The sequence below is a fragment of the Cajanus cajan genome, chromosome 6 (assembly GCF_000230855.2).
Source record: "Cajanus cajan strain Asha chromosome 6, NIPB_CcT2T_4, whole genome shotgun sequence".
Classification (NCBI taxonomy): domain Eukaryota; kingdom Viridiplantae; phylum Streptophyta; class Magnoliopsida; order Fabales; family Fabaceae; genus Cajanus; species Cajanus cajan.
In genome coordinates this window covers 46496898-46514440 of record NC_138522.1, presented here as the reverse complement: position 1 = coordinate 46514440, position 17543 = coordinate 46496898, and the positions used below count along the sequence as shown (strand labels likewise).

Genomic DNA, 17543 nt, shown 5'->3' with positions numbered 1-17543 from the left:
AAAGTATGATGATGATACTTGTAGGCTATTATTTTAAGACAATATTGAATTTTTAAACAACTCATATCAAATCTTAATAAAAAAATCCTATAATAATTAAATAGTAAAACTCAGTAATATTTGACTCAATTTTCTTAAACAAAATTTTAGCTTGAATTTTATGTATATAAAAAATTGTGGTTGAAAGAAATATTTTTAATAAAAATAATTAGTCAAATTTTATGACAAAAGTTAATTATAAACAATATACCAATAATGTAATTATCTAAAATAAAATAATCAAAATTCAAGCTTAATAATTTTGTTGTATATCAAATTTAAGCTGCTAAAGGATGACCTTTTTCTGCCTTAACTAAGGTGAAAGGAGAACATGAAATGATAAAGAACATATTTTGCATTTTAAAAAAAATATCCCCATGACCCCATGGCAATTTGTTGCGGTCCCTTTCTTACGAACAAACTTTAAAGAAGTAAAATAAATAGCACGAGTCTTATTGTAGAAGCAAGACGGCACCCCAAATTTCAATGTACTAATGTTTTGTTAGGCCCCACACTGCTTGACGCTCCCAACCTTCCATCCCAAAGTCGTCACGCTATTCACTACACAGTTATTTACATTTATGTCAGTTTATTAAATCTAATCATATATCTTAAAGAATAAATATAACAGTATTATCTCAAACACGTCCAACCAACAATTTCAAAACCCTACTCCTCTCCGCACGGCAATGTCGTCGCCCGCGGCGGTGCATCTACGATCTCCGATCAACTCCTCCTCCGACGCGCCGCCGCATTCTCCGTTCCTCCACTTCAATGCCGACTGCCTGAACTCTTCTTCCGCCGCCGCCGCCGCCTCCGCCGCGCGCGCCAGGTCCAGGCCGAGGCTCGCGAAGCTCAGGAAGCAGTCCGCGTCGCAGCAAGCCAGGTCCCGCGGCAGAACGTCCACCGCCGTCGACGACGGCGTCGTCGGCTCCGGCTTCAATCCGTTTCGCTCCGATCAGGTAACCGGAAATGTTAGTGGAGTGGATAGTGGTTCCGATCGTAACGATGTTTTTGTGTTTGGCGCTGGGAAGGGCGATTCTGGTTCTGCTAGGGATTTGAATTCCGAGCAGGGACCGAGACCGAGTGAAAAAGAGAAGGAGTTTAGGAAGAGTGGTGGCGTGGAATTTGTGTTTAGTGCTAAACGGAGTGATGCGGAATTGAAAAGGAACGGTGGGAATGTTACAGAGACGGTTTCTGGTGAGGAAAGGAAGGTGATGTCAAATTCGGAGGTGGAGTTGAATAGTAGTAGGGTTTTTGTTTTTAGTGCTTGTAGAAACAATTTGGATTCTGGTTCAAGTACTGAAAAGGGAAAGTCTAGTGTGGGTGTGGGGAATTTGGGTGGGGAGAGGGAGGCTGAATTTGAGTTTGGAAAGCATGATTGTTTTGGTGGCAGCCGTAGTGATAGAGAGCCAAGTGGTAATGTGGAGAAGCCGGAGCCTGTTGGTTGTGTGCGGAATTCGGATCATGGAATGGGTGCTTTTAGTGTCAAGATGGGAATGAATGGTAATTGTGAAACAGGTGCTGATCGGATTGGGCATTTGGGTACTGGTGATAAGTGTAAGAGTCGATATGGGAGTAATAATGGTATTTCTGCTACTTATAGTGACATTCCAGCATGTAGTTTATCGGATGAAATGGAGAAACTGAACATCAAACATTCCGAGGGTGCTGATGGCACTAGAAATTCAACGAATTTGCATGCAAATGGTTGCGCTGGTTTTGTGTTTGGAGGAAGTGGCAAGGTTTTTGGCCATTCTAGTGTTAGTTCAGGAGCTGGTGTTGATGGTCAGCAGTCTTGTGCTCATGCTGCTTTTGAGAATATTGGTGGGCAATTTGTGAAAGCAGGTGGATTAAATGGTGTTCAAAATGGGACCTCTTGTGGTATTGCCTGTGGTTCTGAAGGAATACATTGCTCTAAGCCATCCACTAGTCAGGAAGGTGTCAGAGATGTCCAGTGTGGCAAAATTCCAGAATGTAATGTGTCTGAAGATTCGAAAGTGAATGCAGCTGCATCATCATTTTCTTTCTCATCAGTTGGTCATGACTCCCATCCAAATCATTATGCTTCCATGGGCCATTCCTCGAGTGCAGATAAAGATAAGGGTGATAATTGTTTTGCAAGTACTCCAGAGCCTTCCAAAGAGTCATTTGCGGACTTCAAACCCCCAACATGGGATCCTTCTTGTTTCAAAGACAACTTATTTCCTAAGTTAAATAAAAGAATTGAGTCCACACAAAAGGGCCGATCTTGTAAAGAAAAAGGATCAAAATGTATGAGGCGAAAATTGAAGCCGCATTCCTTAAACAAGAAACAGACAGGGCTAGATCATTTGTCAAAGGAAAATGGTTCACTCAAATCCCCCGATTCTGCTGTTCACTCACCCATGGATTTTTCACCCTATCAGGAAACAACAGCAAGTGATCAAGATGCAAAAGCTTCAGAAGAATTAAATGATCTGCAATCAACAATTCCTACCAATTACAAAGATGAAAACTTGCCTGCTGTGGGGAGAGAAGATATCAGTACAACTGATCGAAGGTTTGGAGATCCTGACAATAATGAGTTATTGTCACGTAATAGAAGTTCTTCTGTGGATGATTTTCATTCTTCTGGTCCTGAAGTATGGCCTAATTTGAAAGGCAATCAATTCTGCTGTAGCAGTGTAGCAGGTGCTTCAGAAGATGCTGGGGTTGACTTCACCTCAAACTCTGAAAAGCAAAAGGATGATATATTTCGTTTTGTTCATGGTGTGAATGATTCAAAGGGGAAAGATTTTGCATTTTCTGCAGCATCATCAACTGTTGAGCGTACTCCATCATTATTAAAGCGTAAACAGAAGAAATTTAGGAGGAAAATAGGGTGCAACTCTTTTGTCATCTCTCCTCCTGTGAATGGAAAGTTTGTATCTTCTGTACAATTTTCACCACATACCGCTGCCAACATGTCATCACATTCTGATGTGAGGGATAAGTCTCAGATAAATCACCAATTCAAGGAAGGGGATGTTGCATCATCAGATACAATTCCAGCAGCCTGTGACAAGTGGAGACAAAGGTGCTGACCATAAAAGAGACACGCAATTATATATATATATATATATATATATATATATATATATATATTAATTAGTGTTTTGATTTGTGTTGTGTTGATTTATATTCTTTATTTGTATGTGAAATATTTAGGGGGAACCAGGCCTATAAAGATGGGAATCTTTCAAAAGCTGAGGACTTCTACACACAAGGAATAGATTCTGTCCCTTCAAGTGAAAGGTCATGCTGTGTTAAGCCTCTTTTGCTGTGTTATAGTAACCGTGCAGCAACACGGATGAGTCTTGGAAAGATTAGAGAAGCTCTAGAGGATTGCATGATGGCTACTGCTCTGGACCCCACCTTTCTTAAAGCACAGATGAGAACTGCTAAGTAAGGACTTTGTTTGTAATTGCATTCTTTTAAATCACAAAATATAGAAGTATTTTGTTTTCCTCCCCCTCAAGTAATGAAATGATTTTCCTCTCCAGTTGTCACCTTTTGTTAGGGGAAGTAGAAAATGCTCAGCAGTATTTTAATAAGTGCATGGAATCAGTTAGTGTTGTTTGTTTGGATCGGAGGGTTATAGTAGAAGCAGCTGAAGGTTTACAGAAGGCTCAGGTATTTCAACGATTTCTTTTATGTGGACAGAACTTGATAATTTTATCTTGATGCATTTTTTTATTCACTGTCAATTTGTGTGTTAACCATTGTTTCTTCTTCTGGAAACTTTGTATCAATAATATTATCAGCTTTATATTACTATCAGTTATTATTAGTTTATTACTACCTTAGCTATTAGTTTTTCAATAAGCAAATAATCTTCATTTCTGCTATTCTATCTTTGTTCACACTTGAGGTGTGCATGCTTTTATAAGATGTCTAATAAGTTTTACTCCATATTAACAGGAAGTGGTCAAGTGTATAAATAATGCTTCTGGACTTTTAAAAGAGAGGACTTCTGATGCAGCTGTTACTGCTTTAGAACTAGTTTCTAAGGCATTGTCAATAAGTTTATACTCAGAAAAATTACTGCAAATGAAAGCAGAGGCTCTGTGTTTGGTATTTTCTACTACAATTATTTGCTCCCCTCATCTTTATTGCGTTCTTATTCTGTTATTTTGTTGAATTATTTCGTATTGTGGATAATAAAAGTGCTATTTATTTATTGTAATGTCTTGCAGCTACAAAAGTATGATGCAGCAATTCAACTTTGTGAACAGAGTCAGCATCTTGCAGAAAAGAATTTTGTCTTGGCAAACAGTGCAGAAAATTCCAATAATTCCTTATGTGATAGTTACTCAAGTGTAAAATTTTGGAGGTTGTCATTGATAGCCAAGTGTTACTTTCATTTGGGAAGGCTTGAAGCATCACTTAATATTCTTGAGAAATTACAGCACACCGTGTCTGTTGCTAACAAGTAATTCAATTTTTTACTGAGCAGGCTAATTTTTCATTTGCCATTTCAATCGAGATATATTTTCTTTTTTCAAAAGCTTGGGATGCCTTATGATCATTTCTATTGTGTAGGAGTGTGATTGATAACATTGAAGATTTTCTGTCATTGGCTTCTACAATACGAGAACTTCTAGACCACAAGGTAATTTCAAGATGCCCTCCTTCCTAAATTAGTGCCTGAAGCCAAATGCCGATATCTTGATATCTCAGGTTTTAGTTGCCCAGTATTCCATGTAAGAATTAATCTATGACCCATGAGCTAGAAAGCATGGATACAACATAAGAAAAGCATCTAATGAAGTAATAGTAGTTCTCTGATGGAAAATTCTTTTTACCACTGGAAAGATGGAAATAATTCTTTCAGTGTCCTTTTTGAAATTATTAATGACCAATATAATATTGTTAATTCTTGAGTCCTGTTTAATTCAGGTTTTTATACAAGAGAATAAGTAGGCTAGCTTCTTATTCTTTATTTGAAAACTTTTCAGATTTGTAGTGTAGTATCATTTCCAGGTAACTGCTGGTATTATGCCTATTAATGTCATTGATCATAATTATTCTTCTTAACCACAGAGGGCAGGAAATGAAAACTTTAAATTGGGAAAGTACGCGGATGCTGTAGAGAATTACACTGCCGCTTTATCATGCAATATTAAATCACGTCCTTTTGTAGCAATATGTTTCTGCAACCGTGCTGCAGCTCATCAAGCTTTGGGCCAAATTGCTGATGCCATTGCAGACTGCAGTGTGGCTATTGCCCTTGATGGAAATTATGCAAAGGTATGCTTTTCTAAAGTCCCTTCAATTAGGTGAAATAATGAGTGCATATTTGAATTTTCTTCCTAGGTGCTAGCTTAACTTATTAAAATACAAGGAATTATATGGAGTACAGGAAGAACCTTCATTTGAATTACTCAGTTTTATGCAATATCATTTTTTTTTATCTTTTTCTGTTGGACTCTAATCTGCCAAGGTGGGGATTGTGAATCTCATTGATCTCATTTTGCAGGCAATTTCAAGAAGAGCCACCTTACATGAGATGGTTAGAGATTATGAACAAGCAGCTTGTGATCTCAAGAGACTTATAGCTGTTCTTGAAACTCAATCCAATGAAAGAGCTAAACAGTCTGACTCACCCAGTGGATCAAATGGGGTGAAAGAATTGAGGCAAGCTCATCAACGTCTACTCTCGGTGGAAGATCAAGCCAAAAAGGGAACACCCTTGGATATTTACCTCATTTTGTAAGTTCTTTATTCAATGGGGGATTACCTGTCCCAAATTTTTTCCAGCATAACTTAAATGAATTTTGGTGGTAAAAATCTCTGAAAATGAATGTATGTGAACCACCTGTTTGAGTGCTCTATATGACAGGCATACATGAGAACCTTGGTGGAGGGCAGCACTTTGTGACTCTCAAAGTTAGAAGGATGAGAAAAAAATAAGAAGTTTTCTGAGTAGTTGTAATTTCAAATTAGGTTGTTTGCATAATTTTACGCATATTAAATTAATAATTTAGTTTACTTGGGGATATACAAAATGACTAAGATATGCCCATTCATTCAAGTAAAACTCTCCCTTAAGCTGGATGTTGGTGTTTTCATTGTTGGTACAATGTTTAGGAGGGAATGCTGCTCCATTGCTACGTCGAAGTGTGCCACAAGCCTCAGTAAAGGTTTACTGTGATGCTTAGGGAAAACCTATAAATGAAGGACCAGTAGCATAATAAAAACCCAAGACAGTTGCATTGACACAGTTCTATCCTTCCAATTGAGCCAACCCTCACTGGACATTGATACTAATGTGATAGAAACTGGATCATATCACTAGAAAAAATTGTGTAGGTACTGTAACATTCCACTTTAACCACTGATATCAACAACAATATAGTTGTATTACAACAAAATGCAACACAAAATAACAGGTATTTGAGATGCCTTTATCTCCTATACACTCATTAGTCGCTGCTGTCTTCACTACCCGTCGCTACTACTCTGCTCTCATTTTAAAGCATTTCTCTCCAATTTTCCCAATTATGTTTGTTAGATATAATTTTATCTTATAGTTTTTATCTTATAGTTTTTATCTTATGGGCCTAGGCCCACTACTTTGTATTTAAACACATCTTGTGCTTTGCAATACACAAGGAATATGTTCTCTCCATTCACCATTACTCTCAACATGGTATCTAGAGCCTAATCCTTGACCTCCCGGTGGACCCACTGTTCATCGGTGCCCGGAGAACGTGTCTCATTCCGTTTTCCAGCTACCCCCCCCACCCAACTCGCCTTCCTCCGGCGAACCCAACGCCACTAGTCGCGCGGCAAACAGAGGCCGCACGCGCCCCCACGCGCCGGTTCCGTGCTCGCGCAGTTTCTCTCTCCTCTCCGTCGGCCGCTGCGCGTGGCGGCGCGTCCGGCGACTTTTCCGGCGGCGATCACCGGCGCCGGACTCGCCCAGACCCCCTCTACCCAGATCTGTGATTTGTTTTGTGATCGGCCATCGTTTGTCCCGGATCTCTTCCTTCTCGGGCCGTTTTTCTCTCTCCTGTTGCTGTTTCTCTCTCCTGTTACAGCATCTATGGCTTCCTCTTCCGCTGATCAGCCTGACTCTGCTATTTTCACCAATTATGTCAATGTCCCTCTTTCCATTGACAAGTTAGATGGTACCAATTATGATACTTGGGCTTCGGATATCAAACTTTGGCTTAAGGGACAGGATTATGTTGCTCACCTTACCCAAATAGCTGCTTCTCTGGATGAGAAGGATCGTCCTCGTTGGTTGAAAATTGACGCTCAAATTTGTAGTGTCCTTAAGTCGACTATTCATCCCTCCTTAAAGCAAATTTTTCGTGTCCTTTATGTCCCAGAGTCTCCCTTTAATCTATTATCCCTTAGTCGTCTTACTCGCTCTCTTGATTGTCTTATCTCTTTTACTAAAGATTCTGTTTTCTTACAGGACCGGAGTTCGGGACGGATGATTGGCACCGGATGTGAGTCTCATGGCCTTTATCACCTACGCACCTCTGCTCCTGTTGGTTTGGTGGCAGATTCCCCTTCCCTCATCCATGCTCAATTAGGTCATCCTAGCCTTACCAAGCTTCAACAACTTGTACCACGTCTGTCTAAGTTGTCTCATTTTTCGTGTGAGTCGTGTCAATTAGGCAAACATAGTCGTAGTTCTTTTTCTCCGAGTGTCCCCAACCGAGCGTTGTCTCCTTTTGCTTTAGTTCATTCTGATATTTGGGGGCCGAGTCGGGTCAAGTCCACTTTAGGATTTCAGTATTTTGTCACTTTTATTGATGATTACTCTCGATGTACTTGGTTATTTTTAATGAAATCTCGTTCCGAATTATTTTCCATATTTCAATCCTTTTATAATGAAATTCAAACTCAATTTGGTGTTTCTATTCGTACTTTTCGTAGTGATAATGCTCGTGAATACCTCTCACTCCTTTAAAGCCTTCATGGCTTCCCATGGCATTCTTCATCAGACTTCTTGTGCATATACCCCTCAACAAAATGGGGTGGCTGAGCGTAAAAATAGACACCTAATTGAGACCACTCGCACCCTCTTACTTCATGGTAACGTTCCTCAACCTTTTTGGGGCGATGCTATCCTCACTGCTTGCTACCTCATCAATCGAATGCCATCTACTGTCCTCAACAACCAAATACCTCACTCTATTTTATTTCCCACTCAACCTCTCCACCCTCTACCACCTCGCGTCTTTGGATCTACATGTTTTGTTCATAATCACAGTCCTGGTCTTGACAAACTATCCGCTCGGTCTCACAAATGTGTCTTTTTAGGGTATCCTAGGTCTCAAAAAGGGTATAAATGTTTCTCACCCTCCGTCGCTACTTAATTTCAGTTGATGTCACCTTTCTTGAGTCTTCCCTCTACTTTTCATCTTCTTCCTCTTCTCCTACACCTGTCATTGCCCCTTCACCCTTATCTCTTATTTTTGATACTCCTCCTGTGTCTGCTATGTCACCCGACCCCCCACCTCCGCCTCCGCCTCCACTTCAAGTTTATCATCGTCGGCAACGCTCTAGCCTTCCCATTGGACTCCCACCCGACTCTACTTCGGTGCCACCTCCTTCGTCTCTTCCGGCCCCACCACTTGAGTCTGACCTCCCTATTGCCCTCCGGAAAGGTAATCGTTCTACTCGTAATCCTTCCCCTCATTATATTACTCTGAGTTATCACCGGTTATCCCCCTCCCAATATACTTGTCTCTCTTCTCTTTCCTCTGTGTCTATTCCTAAAAATGTAGGTGATGCCTTGGCCCACCCTGGTTGGAGACAAGCCATGCTTGATGAACTGTGTGCTCTTCAGAACAATGGTACTTGGGATCTTGTTTCTTTGCCTCCTGGGAAGTCTGTGGTTGGATGTCGATGGATCTTCACAGTCAAGGTTGGTCCTGATGGCATCATTGATCGACTCAAAGCTCGTTTGGTCGCCAAAGGTTATACTCAAATTTTTGGATTAGACTATGGTGACACTTTCTCCCCTGTTGCTAAGATGACCTCTGTCAGATTATTCTTAGCCATGGCTGCTCTTCGTCGTTGGCCTCTCTATCAACTGGATGTTAAAAATGCCTTTCTTCATGGGGATTTGCTTGAGGAAATTTATATGGAGCAACCTCCTGGGTTTGTTGCTCAGGGGGAGTCTTCCGGTTTGGTATGTCGTCTCCGCAAATCACTTTATGGTCTTAAGCAGTCTCCAAGGGCATGGTTTGGTAGATTCAGTACTGTAGTCCAACAGTTTGGTATGACTCGAAGCGAAGCTGATCATTCGGTATTTTATCAACATTCCCCTGCTGGGTGTATCTACTTGATAGTGTATGTTGATGATATTGTTCTTACCGGTAGTGATCATCATGGCATTTCTCAGATAAAACAACATCTTTGCCATCACTTTCAGACAAAAGACCTTGGTAAACTTCGGTATTTCTTGGGGATTGAGGTAGCGCAATCTACAGATGGAATTGTAATATCTCAAAGAAAGTATGCATTGGATATTTTAGAGGAAACTGGGCTAATGAATTCCAAGCCCGTTGATACACCTATGGATCCTAATACCAAACTTCTACCGAGTCAGGGGGAGCCTTTCTCAGATCCCGAGAGATACAGAAGACTGGTTGGAAAATTGAATTATCTCACAGTAACTCGTCCTGACATCTCTTTTGCGGTTAGTGTGGTGAGTCAATTTCTCAATTCTCCATGTGCAGGACATTGGAATGCAGTCATCCGCATTCTGAAGTATATCAAAGGTGCTCCAGGAAAAGGTTTATTATATGGCTACAACAATCATACCCAAGTTGTGGGATACTCAGATGCAGATTGGGCAGGCTCTCCCTCTGACAGGAGATCCACCTCAGGTTATTGTGTCTTTATTGGCGATAACTTGATTTCGTGGAAAAGTAAGAAGCAGAATGTAGTGGCAAGATCTAGTGCAGAAGCAGAATACCGTGCCATGGCCTCTGCTACGTGTGAGCTTATTTGGCTCAAACAGTTGCTTAAAGAATTGAGATTTGGCGAAGTTACACAGATGACTCTCATATGTGATAACCAAGCTGCCCTTCATATTGCCTCAAATCCAGTATTTCACGAGAGGACCAAACACATTGAGATAGATTGTCACTTCATTCGTGAGAAGATTTTATCTGGGGACATTACTACTCAGTTTGTTAACTCTACTGATCAGTTGGCAGATGTCTTCACCAAATCATTACGGGGTCCTAGGATTGATTATATTTGTAACAAGCTTGGTGCATATGATCTATATACACCAGCTTGAGGGGGAGTGTTAGATATAATTTTATCTTATAGTTTTTATCTTATGGGCCTAGGCCCACTACTTTGTATTTAAACACATCTTGTGCTTTGCAATACACAAGGAATATGTTCTCTCCATTCACCATTACTCTCAACAATGTTTACACTGGCAGTTAGGTACCCCCCATTATGCTAATTCCCTGCCCACTTGGGGTTCTGATCCCCTACAATTCTTCCTCATATGCACCCTCACCATAGAATGTTTCCTAACAATACTATGCCAGTATATTCCAAATCTTTCAACTCCCAGTCTTTACGCAGAAATGGTGGTAATGGCTGGCTTGTGGTTGTGTTAAAGATGGACTTTTTCAACATTGATGCAATCAATATCTGGAGGATGCAAGTGCAGCACATAAATCCAATTTGTGTGCAACATTTTCTCTCTACATGATACCAATATTATGCAAGAGAGTATGAGAAAAAATGAGAGAAACTAGATGAAAAATGTTTGAATATATGAAAATATCTTATTATATCAGAATATCTTACATTATCATCTAGGATTAATTTTCCTCTTTCTTCGTCTCCTAGAATTGGCTACCAGTACCATATTTCCTTGTTTTATCATTATATATTTTCTTAATTAGTTAGGATTTTGATTTCTTAATAAGGGTTGGTGCTCTAGGTTTTATGAACATTACATATCATCGTAATACATCTCAGTTAATGTCATTTCATTGTTTCATTCTCTTTTATCTCTCTTCCTTCTATTCCTAAAGCCTCAGAATTACGATGGTGTCTTGAGAGAAACTGAAGTTGTTGAATTCTGTTATTAGAATTGTAACTGAAAGAACTAAGTTTACATGATGAGAGTATGTATGATACATTTATAATTAGACTGTTGACAGCTAACTAAACTGAAACTAACTGAAGTTCTAATGATCGAACAGCTGTAGAAACAGCAAGCTGAGTCAGCATGAAAGAGAAACTTTCAATGGTAGCTGTATTTACTCTCAGAATGTAGTTACTGTCTCTAATAATATTCACCCCTCAAATCCGGGGAGGATGGAGCAGGGGAAACTAATCCAAGACCCTGAGTATGTCACACATCTCATGGAACCTGTGGGCTGAAAGAGCCTTAGAGCATCAGCCATCTGATCTTGAGCGGGTATGTGACAAACAGCGAGGCTCTTGTCAATGGCCTTTTCCTGAACAAAGAATAGATTCAATTCCTAGTTTTTGATTATGGATGGAAAACTGGGTTGTGGGAAAGGCAAACAGGGCTGAGATTGTCACACAAAATAACAGGGCTTAATGCTTGAACTTGAAAATTTTGAAGCAAAGGAGTATTCAAATCCAAAACATCTAAGCTGCAGTGGTGGCCAGGCACCAGTACTCAGATTCCATATTGGACCTGGTCAATAGAGGTTCTTATTTGGGCCACCAAGAAATGCAATTAGGACCAAGATAGATGCAGGAGCCTGAGGTGCACTTACTATGATTAGGGTGAGCATCACAAAAATTAAAGAGAAACGATTCAATAAATTGCCTGGTTGGAGAAGTAGGCTGTGAGAAATGGTATGCTTAGGGTATCTTGGTATTTAAGCACTTTTCTATGTTCCTCAAGTGATTTTGTGATAGGATTTGACAGGCCTTGTTCTTGGTATCATAGTTCAATGCATCTAAGATGGACCTGTAAAGATGAGGGTCCTGAAATGATTTGCATCATGTTTGAACAGTTTTCAACCACCATTATATGTGGTCCTTTATTCCCTTTAGGCATTAACCTTTGCGTTCTACAGAACCAAATTCTTAATGGTTCCATCACAATTATGATGCACATCTAGTTGCTGAAGGGTTTTATCAACAACCCAGCTTTGACTATACACTGTACATAAATCTTTTCACTGGTTTTCTAGGTCATTATTGTCAGAAATTCTTTTCACTCTAGTCATTGTACACAATTAGCAGCTCCAAAAACTTGATGTCAACCAATGTTGGGAGTCAAAACTTAAATTGAGATCCTATCTAGGATTTGGAAGAGAGTGAATGATTGTAAATTGCAAGGTTATAACAAGGATTGTAAAATCCTAGCTAAATTGCAAAATTATACTTATACTTATGCATAAAGAAAAACATAACAAAAATAACATCTAAATCACATCATTTAACTAAACTTGTAAACATAAATTGAAAATTCATATAATCATACCCATAAGTTCACACAAGTGATAATAATGCTGAAAATACTAAAAACACAGAACAGATGGACCAGAATGGCTGGAATCAGAAACACAAGGCAGAGATGCAAATGGCTGAAGTCAAAAACCCTGGGATAGATCAGAATGCAGTGCTGATGGCTGAAATCAGCACACAAGGCAGAGACACAGATGGATGAAATCAGAATCTAATGCAGAGACCAGAATGCAGGTGGCTGAATTCAGAACATGTACAGAGAAGGCAAAGTAGACAGATGGCCAAAGTCAGAACGTGCAAACTTAAGGTAGATAGTAGAGAGAAAGAACAAGAGGAATGAGCAGGAGAGATTTGAGAGTGCAAATAGGTAGATGGCAAGAGAGTAGGGCATGGATGAGGGAACCCTAATATTAGGATTTCTTTGCAATCCAGGTTGCAAAACCTGACCTGCAAAACCCAGCTGCATATGCCAAAATTGGCTCAAAAGATCACTGATCCCATGATCACGCCAATTACAACTTCTTCTCATAGAAGATTTGTTATCATACATTGATGCATGTAATTGTAAAGTAGCTAGTTTTTTTTTGTCCATAGATATGATCCATACAGTGTTCCAAAACTGACCAACTATAAAGTAGCTAGTTACACCAGGAACAACTTTTCCATTTATTAATTTATTTATTTTGCAATGATCAATTGAAAATATGTTCGCATCCATATTTTCACCTTGTCTGAATTCTAATACATGTATCAATATACAATCATGCATTGAACTCCCCATTTATCTACGATTGATAGTTGCTAATTCAGAGCATCCAAATTTAAATTATATTCTTTACAATGTGAACACCAGAGGCATCAAATCAGCTGATACAGCAACAGATATCAAGAAGGCATACCACAAGGCAGCTCTCAGACATCATCCAGACAAGGTTTGTGTCTTTTTGTGCCTGCATTATAGTGATCATAGTAGAACTGTTCTTTTCATTTGCTTTTGGGTATAAATTATAGCTACCCATATTTTTAGTTTTCACTTTTCAATGCTTTTGTACTTAGGAAACTTTATTTATCTATTTTTGGTTTGAATCTAGGCTGGTCAGTTGTTGGCAAGAAGTGAAGTTGGAGATGAAGGCCGAGTTTGGAAGGAAATTTCACAGGAGGTTTACAAGGATGCAGATAGGCTTTTCAAAATGATTGGAGAAGCATATGCCATGCTTTCAGACCCAGCCAAGGTTATATGCATGATTTTTTTTCCTAGTAAATGAATTTGAATGCATTATAAACTATAGTTTGAGAATATGAGCTGTGTGGGAGAAAGATAGTTGACAAGTAATGATCGAACAGCTCACTGTACTACCTTCCTAGCATTAATATGCTCTACTGAAATGCTCAAGTTCACTTCTTTCTTGAAACACATATTTTCAAGCTGGAGCAAACATTATATGCTAGTTTTTTTCAAACAGAGCTAACAAGTTATCCTCAAATATTTTAATGAACTTACACTTATACTCATTTTCTGATCTAATATGGCCCATTATTTTTAATTTTTTCAAAATATTTTTTTTCCTCTCACGAAAGAGTGGGTGTAATGTAATGACTTTGTCCATTATTTTACATGAGTATGAGCCGTAGTCCTGTTTTCCAACTTGCTTACTATTTTGACATACTAATCTTCCTCCAATTAACAGCACCATACCCAATAGTCCAATACTCGACTCTTGATTCTAAGAGGTCAAGCCCTATTGACACCTGCATGGTAATCCGAATGAACATATAAGCCAAGAATGCCATTTCAAGGTATGATGGTTAGGGTTGGTATAGAAACTTGATTATGGTATTTTAATAGAAAGATTAAGGGATTTATCCCCTTAATACAGTGTCTAACTTGCAGAACTTCAGGGTTGTGAACCTCCCAATGTTCGAAGGCCTCAATTTGGTCACAAATGACTAACTCTTCTCAACTCCTTCCCATTTAGGCCTCTCCTTAGCCCCAATTCTTGTAACTATATCACCTTAACCAAACAACTAACGTCTAATTATTAACAGATTGGCAACTAACAGCTATCTAACAGTGTGTTGGTTCTAATACCAATTATCTTAACCTTCAATTGTTTTACATTTAAAATTGGACTCATTTAAGTTTTTAACAATCTCAATATTCGTTGTTGGTAATATGGATTGCTGTTGTTGGATGTCATCCATAGAGAATTTGGTTTTTGGTTTATCTTTTGAAGAAGTATTTTTTGTGCTCATGTAGAGCTTATTTCTGCTTGTGGGATACTTAAATGTTTAAGAGGAGTAAAATAATTGGAATGCAATCTCATAGGCAGCATTATATTGCAAACATGTCTTAAACAATTTTCTCATCATTAGTAAGTGATGGAGCATTCCGCCTCACTTCCACCTTTTCCTGTTGTTTCCTATAATTTTAAGCTTTAGTGGTGTATTGGAGGGCCTTTTTTCAGTTAGTATTGGACTAGGTACCTTTTTAATTGGTTAGATATTGTACCGAAAATGTGATTATGATACTTAATGTTGTCTGTAACACATGATTGGCCTCATTAATCGGGAAACATGCTAACTGGCTCTATCTGTTGGGAAAACATAAATTTTGTATGATATAACTGCAGAGAGTTTTCTTTTTTTCATTTTCCTTCTTTGGTTCTGTAGGAAGTTGTTCAAAGTTTTAAAATTAGTTCAGTTCTGTCATTTTCATTAAGGGTCTATTCTTTGTAATTTATATAAAAACTGAAAAGCTTTTACTTTCGTTGATATTAGCGTGCGGAGTATGATTTGGAAGAGGAGATAAGGAAAGCTTCTAAGAACAGTAACAGAGGTGGCACAAGCAGGAGATCTTCGGATGTTTATGGGTATGGAAAACCATCTGATGGTTATAAATCTCCCTCTGACAGAACTTCTAACAGACGATATGGACGGGATCATTGGAAGACATATGGACATTCATATTCTCGATGGTAAGAGATACATGAGCATCGAGGTTCCTTTGCTCTGTAAAAGTGACATGGCTTCTCATTCTTGATGGACCCAAGTTTCATGATGGTATGAAAAAGGAGGCTTAAAACTGCTTCTGCAGGTAATTATGGCTCTTGCATTTACTGATATTATTTTACTTTTTTGTTGTTACTCAGGCCATGATTGTATTATATTTTTGGGTGTTACCCAGGTCATTTCTCAAATAAGATTGTACGTAGATTTTGCAAGCAATAGTGATGTAATCCTTCAAGTAGCCAAGGACTAAAGGCCTGGGAAATGAGGCAAGAACAGGCCCCACTAACAGTAATATATATGCTTCACCAACGTAAATGGAAACAAGGAATTGATGATATACTTTACCTACCCATAATCACATGCTTTTTACTGGAAGAGCTTTTCAGAAGGGAAAAGCATTGTTCATGCACAAAGTCCGGCAGACACAGACAAGAGAGTCAATGCAGTTGTGCTTTCTAGCATTCTCGAATGTCACAGGTGCTGTTGTAGTTATTATGTATCAGTATCTGGATTGAGAATCTTGATAGGAAGTGTTTCTGCCGAAGTAAAGTAAAAGGAAGCCCGTCATAAATACAGAAAATATATTTTCTTAATCGCCCCAAATTACATATCCCTTGACAAAGTAGAAAACGGCCTCAACAATTTTTCTCTTGGATTCCAAATGAGTGAACAGCTTATAGAATTCTATGAAATATTGATTCTTTATATCTATTAGTGGGGTATGTGTCTCTGAATTCTGTATAGAATTTGCTTACTTCATGATTAGACAATTAAGGAACCTACACCCACACCATTAATAACGTGTGTTCACGTGCTTACACGTGTACAGTCACTGGGTTCAAATAGTTATATGCACGACCATAACTGTACTTGGAAGTAGGTTCAAATGGTTATAACTTAAAGGTTCAAATGGGACTTAGGATACACCTCTTTTGCCCGAGTATTGAAGTGTTATTTGTAGGTAGTTAATTTCTCGTACTTAGATGTTTACGAATGATGTTTACTTAAACAAAGCCATTAACTCTTATAGTAAAGAGTGTTAGGATTGTATAAGCAAGGTCTGAATCTTGTAAATGAGAAAAACGTAGTTGGGAGGATAGATCACCCATTTTTCAACAAGATTTTCTAGTGTTAGTGATTTTCTAGTGATTATTTATAAATTGAACATCCAATATTACATAAAATTAAATGAAGGGAAAAACATTCTTTAGAAATTTATAAGGAAAAGTATAGCTATAATATTTCAAACATGAAAAATTGTTAGGTTAGAGAATAATAAGAGGTAAGGATAACAATGTGATATGTGAGGACAGGTAGTACTAGTAGTAAGGTATTTGTTAGGGGGGAGCATTAAACCGACACCCGAACCGAACCCGAAAAACCCGAAAAAAAATATTGTTTTTGGGTGGGTTCGGGCGGGTTTTATGGATAAATCGGGTTAAAATTTTGATTTTATACGGGTTATATTGGGCGGGTTCGGTTTTGAATTTTTAAACCCGCTAAAAATCGAACTCAACCGAAAATGAGATAAGTTTAAATTTTTATTATTTTTGTATAACTAAACAACAATGGTCCAAATTTAAAAGTCTTTATTTCAAGTATAATATAGCCATTAATTTGTAACTTATTTTTTTCCTTTTTCTCATAACTTAGATATTTATTTTGTCTTCTCCTTCCTCATTCAACTTCTCAACACACTAGTCCATTTTTAGAGTTATCTTTTTGCTTCTTTCTTTGTCTTTCTTTTCCATATTCTTATCTCCATTTTGAGTACATTTTGTGTGACTGTGATTTCTTATGGTTTTGTAATCTAACTTTATATTTCTTTTCCATGTAACAACTATGAATTTTGTTATCTTTTATTTTTGCTTCTTTAGTTTGTAAATGTTTCAACTACGAATCTATTTACACCATCTATTGTCACCTTCATTCTATTTTTATACACTATTTTAAAAATATTTTTTATCGTTTTAAGCTTCATCTTTGTTAAGATAAATTGGTCTACAAAAAAATTCAAACCCGATTAT

The 17543-nt window shown here is 38.3% G+C and overlaps 1 protein-coding gene across 4 annotated transcripts; it reads left to right on the top strand.

Annotated features, from left to right (window-relative positions):
* The first annotated feature begins 519 nt into the window (after positions 1 to 519).
* LOC109811448 (uncharacterized) lies at positions 520 to 16227 on the top strand. Of its 4 annotated transcripts, none has more exons than XM_083077242.1 (12): positions 523 to 3097; positions 3229 to 3465; positions 3564 to 3693; positions 3982 to 4134; positions 4257 to 4492; positions 4603 to 4672; positions 5104 to 5310; positions 5540 to 5772; positions 13361 to 13439; positions 13599 to 13739; positions 14196 to 14304; positions 15286 to 15425. In XM_083077242.1, the coding sequence occupies exons 1-11, from the start codon at positions 729 to 731 to the stop codon at positions 14208 to 14210; spliced, it is 3870 nt and encodes a 1289-aa protein (XP_082933368.1). In that variant the 5' UTR covers positions 523 to 728; the 3' UTR covers positions 14211 to 14304; positions 15286 to 15425. The 4 variants fall into 4 exon arrangements, with proteins under 4 accessions (XP_082933369.1, XP_082933370.1, XP_082933368.1 ...); XM_020375205.3 differs by lacking the exon at positions 14196 to 14304 and adding an exon at positions 15692 to 16227 and having other exon boundaries at positions 527 to 3097; positions 15286 to 15601; XM_083077243.1 differs by lacking the exons at positions 14196 to 14304; positions 15286 to 15425 and adding an exon at positions 12573 to 12814 and having other exon boundaries at positions 520 to 3097; positions 13599 to 13615.
* The last annotated feature ends 1316 nt before the right edge of the window (positions 16228 to 17543 follow it).

Bases quoted from the DNA above. Each gene is read 5' to 3' on its own strand.
- LOC109811448 (XM_020375205.3), top strand. From the start codon at position 729: ATGTCGTCGCCCGCGGCGGTGCATCTACGATCTCCGATCAACTCCTCC. The intron at 3,098-3,228 runs GTGCTGACCATA...TGAAATATTTAG, and splicing joins TGTGACAAGTGGAGACAAAG to GGGGAACCAGGCCTATAAAG. The intron at 4,135-4,256 runs GTATTTTCTACT...AATGTCTTGCAG, and splicing joins AAGCAGAGGCTCTGTGTTTG to CTACAAAAGTATGATGCAGC.